This window comes from Cebus imitator, unplaced genomic scaffold, assembly GCF_001604975.1.
Source record: "Cebus imitator isolate Cc_AM_T3 unplaced genomic scaffold, Cebus_imitator-1.0 Scaffold231, whole genome shotgun sequence".
Taxonomy (NCBI): domain Eukaryota; kingdom Metazoa; phylum Chordata; class Mammalia; order Primates; family Cebidae; genus Cebus; species Cebus imitator.
The window spans coordinates 3,597,190-3,600,898 of NW_016107546.1; the positions used below are offsets into that span (position 1 = coordinate 3,597,190).

The following is a 3,709-nucleotide window of genomic DNA, read 5'->3' on the forward strand; positions in this document are numbered from 1 at the left end:
CGGGAAACCTTTGCCGCCCGCTGGAGACTCCTCTGTAAATGGGTCTTCAATTCCCAGCTCCCCACTTCAAATGGTGCTCGACGCCTCTTCCAGGCCCTGGGAGGCTAGGACCCTGTTCCGAGGCAGCCCCTCCCGTCTCTAGCCCCTCTTTTGGGTCCAGAGTGGGCGGGGTGGGGTGGGGATTGCGGCGTGAGCGAACCCAGCGCCGGGGGGCGGCCGGCGCCCGCAGATCGGGCAGGGGGCTGCGGCTGGGCCTGAGCCGGGCACCACACTGGCCGCCAGACAGCAAGGCCGGGCGCCCACTCGGGGCCCAGCAGCAGGCGCAACCTGTCGAGCGCCCCCGCATCTCGCACCGCGCCCCGGCTCCCCCTCGCGGTGCCGCAGTCCCAGCAGCGCCGCTCGCGCGGGCGCAGCCCCGCCCATCATGACGTCACATGGCAGGGCGGGTCCCCGGGTATAAAAGATGGAGCTGGGGGGGGCGGCGGCAGGTCTCTGCGCAGCCTAGCCCGCCGGTCCACGCCGCGCACCGCTCCGAGGGCCAGCGCCACCCGCTCCGCAGCCGGCACCATGCGCGAGATCGTGCACATCCAGGCGGGACAGTGCGGCAACCAGATCGGCGCCAAGGTGGGCGCGCCGCCGCGGAGGGGCCCGGGCTGGGGACTGAGGGTGCGGGCTGGGGCTGGGGCTGGGACGGGGACGGGGGCGGGGGGGGGGAAGCCTCGGCGGCCCGGGGCTCGCCGTGTGGTACATTCCGCTGAGAAGCGGGCGGGCAAGGCGGGGGAGGCTGCACGACCTGCCAGGATGCAGCTGTGTCAGTCTCTGGTCGGCGCCGTTTGGATTTCCCTGGGACACAGCCCTTCTCCGGGACGCAGTTGGCATTCCGCTGGGTGTATTAGTCTCAGAAACTTGGGGCGAGGATATGGTCATATTTATTCCGCTAGCTTCATGAGAAATTTAATTTGTACATTTTTCTCAAAGGTTTGAATGAAAATATGCAGTGTCACTGGACTGACAGGTGTAACAGACGCTTCCCTTTGGGTCACACAGGCTAAATTACCTTGCTCCCTTGCTCCCGCACTGTCTAGACATGAAGACTTATAACGCGATAGTCTTGCTGCCAGTCCCTGAGGTGGCAGGTGACTGTGCTGGGTGGGAGCTGCAATTACCGACCGCTGTGTGGGAGGCAGCAGCCGGCCTGCTGCATGGGTGGGGGCGGGTGCCTGTACAAGGACGTGGTCTCTTTGAGAACCGCCATGTTGCCCACCCAGCCTCCCTGCCCCCTCTCTGTCGCAAATTCACAATGGAGCCAGCGCCCTCACCATGGCCAGCTCCTTCCACTGCCGCCCAGGCGCCCTCCCAGGCTCCTGCTGCCCTTCCCCGCCCAGTCTCTCCTGTGGTCAGTGCCAGCATGTAGATCGGTGGCTTAAACCTGCACTGTTGCAGGGGTGCCTGGGATCTGTGCCAAGAGAGCTTGATTCCTGGAGGCAGCCACAGTGTGGGTTCCCCGTCCTCAGTCCTGCCACGACCCATCAGTCATCCCGGATGCAATGGCATTCAGCCCTGCCTGGGGTGACAGAGCCTCCCTGGACCCCTTTCCCACGTCTCTACCCTCCTGACCCTCTCTCTAGAAGGGCATCTGCTGTGCCCCCTCCTCCTCCAGGGCCCCTCCCAGCCTTTCAGTCTATCGCCATAATATGGCCGATGCTCTGCGGATTTTCAAGCCCCTCAGCAGCAGCTGCTGCAGGAAATAGGGAGTGCAGCTCTTTGCTCTCTGTCTAGCACTAACTGACCACAAAAGCCCCTGTTCCAAGGACGTGGGAGGAGGACAAGGCCATCCTTAGTGACATTCAGGATGCTGGGCCATGGTGTGGTTCTTTTTTCATTTCAGTTTTGGGAGGTCATCAGCGATGAGCATGGGATCGACCCCACAGGCAGTTACCATGGAGACAGTGACTTGCAGCTGGAGAGAATCAACGTGTACTACAATGAGGCTGCTGGTGAGTAGCAGGGTGTGTTAGCAAGAAGATTCCTTCTTCTTAACAGGAACCCTTGCTTCCCATGCTGTGGGAGATGAAACGTCCTAGGAACATGCACGTGACAAAGGCATGCTTCTTGCATATTCATTTCAAATGCCAGCTCCTGGAAAAACACGCTTAATGGTGCCCTGAGACTCCTGCCTGTTAGCCACGGCTAAGCACACTCAAGACCTCCTTTTTCTTAAAAGCAGAGAACCTCCTGTTCTCCTTTTGTCTCAGATGCTGGAGCTGTCTCTAATGAATGCTGCTGCGAGTCCCTCCCTAAGTACAGGTCTGAGTCCGTTCCCGTTCCCCGCAGGTAACAAATACGTACCTCGGGCCATCCTGGTGGATCTGGAGCCTGGCACCATGGACTCCGTCAGGTCTGGACCCTTCGGCCAGATCTTCAGGCCAGACAACTTCGTGTTCGGTATGTAGTCACGCTCACTGGGAACTGGCCAAATGCCACACCTTCTTCCTCACAGCCCTGCAAAGCACAGTTCTTAGTGTTCAGTGCCAAGGTGACACTGTGTCCACGGGCAGCCCTGAGTCCTGGCCTAGTTCCACCCAGTCCACGGGCGGTCATGGCTCAGAGATCAACACCAGCCTGCAGAGGGCTGCTGCAGCCCTCCCATTGCAGAGCAGCCTCAGACTGGAAGAAGAAAGAGCAAGGAGAAGCTTCAAGCCAGGTTTCATAGGCTACAGGCAACTTCAAAGGACTTCAAAGAGCCAGGGGCCAAAAGCACAGGTTATGACCAGAGCTTAGACAGATGCTGAGGCCACCTTCTCTCCTGGTCACTCTGCCTTCACCTTGCCTATTTAATTGTACTGGAGTATAAAGAGAATGCTTGTTTAAAATGTGTGTATTTCGGCCAGCACGGTGGCTCACGCCTGTAATCCCAGCACTTTGGGAGGCCAAGGCAGGTGGATCATGAGGTCAGGAGATCAAGACAATCCTGGCTAACACGGTAAGACTCCATCTCTACTAAAAATACAAAAAATTAGATGGGCGTAGTCTGTAGTCCCAGCTACTCGGGAGGCTGAGGCAGGAGAATCATTTGAATCTGGGAGGCAGAGGTTGCAGTGAGCTGAGATCACACCAGTCTGGGGGACAGAATGAGAGTCTGTCTCAAAAAATAAAATAAAATAATAAAATAAAATGTACATATTTCAAAACCAATTAAGTTTTCTAATTCTATCCTCTTCCTCAATCAATAGCCTCAAATGAGCTAAATTTGCTTCTTACTTTATTATGGTCCCCAATGTCTCTGAGGGTACTGACGCAGAAAATTATTTCTGGCCAAGTGTGGTAGCTCAGGCCTGTAATCCCAGCACTTCAGGAGGCCGAGATGGGCGGATCACCTGAGATCAGAAGTATGGGACCAGCCTGGCCAACTAAAAATATAAAAATTAGCTAGGTGTGTGGCAGTTACCTGTAATCCCAGCTACTAGGGAGGCTAAGGCAGGAGAATCACCTGAACCTGGGAGGCAAGAGGTTGCAGTGAGCCGAGATTGTGCCACTGCACTCCAGCCTCAGCGACAGAGCAGGACTCCATCTCAAAAAAAAACAAGAAAAAGAAAAATATTTCTTCAGGTAATAGAGTATTCAAAAGAGAAGAATCTGCCAGTGTAAGACCAGTCCTACATTCCCCTCCATAGTCAAAATGTCAGATTTTGAAATTCCTTATGTCTTA

The 3,709-nt window shown here is 56.3% G+C and overlaps 1 protein-coding gene across 1 annotated transcript; it reads left to right on the forward strand.

Moving 5' to 3' along the window:
- The first annotated feature begins 460 nt into the window (after window positions 1–460).
- LOC108281780 (tubulin beta-4B chain-like) lies at window positions 461–2,644 on the forward strand. The gene is made up of 3 exons (XM_017497467.2): window positions 461–624; window positions 1,889–1,997; window positions 2,335–2,644. The coding sequence occupies exons 1-3, from the start codon at window positions 568–570 to the stop codon at window positions 2,451–2,453; spliced, it is 285 nt and encodes a 94-aa protein (XP_017352956.1). The 5' UTR covers window positions 461–567; the 3' UTR covers window positions 2,454–2,644.
- Window positions 2,645–3,709: the final 1,065 nt, after the last annotated feature.

Coding starts and splice junctions, on each gene's coding strand:
- LOC108281780 (XM_017497467.2), top strand. CDS start 568: ATGCGCGAGATCGTGCACATCCAGGCGGGACAGTGCGGCAACCAGATC. Junction 625..1,888: donor GCAACCAGATCGGCGCCAAG/GTGGGCGCGCCG, acceptor TTTTCATTTCAG/TTTTGGGAGGTCATCAGCGA. Junction 1,998..2,334: donor GTACTACAATGAGGCTGCTG/GTGAGTAGCAGG, acceptor CGTTCCCCGCAG/GTAACAAATACGTACCTCGG.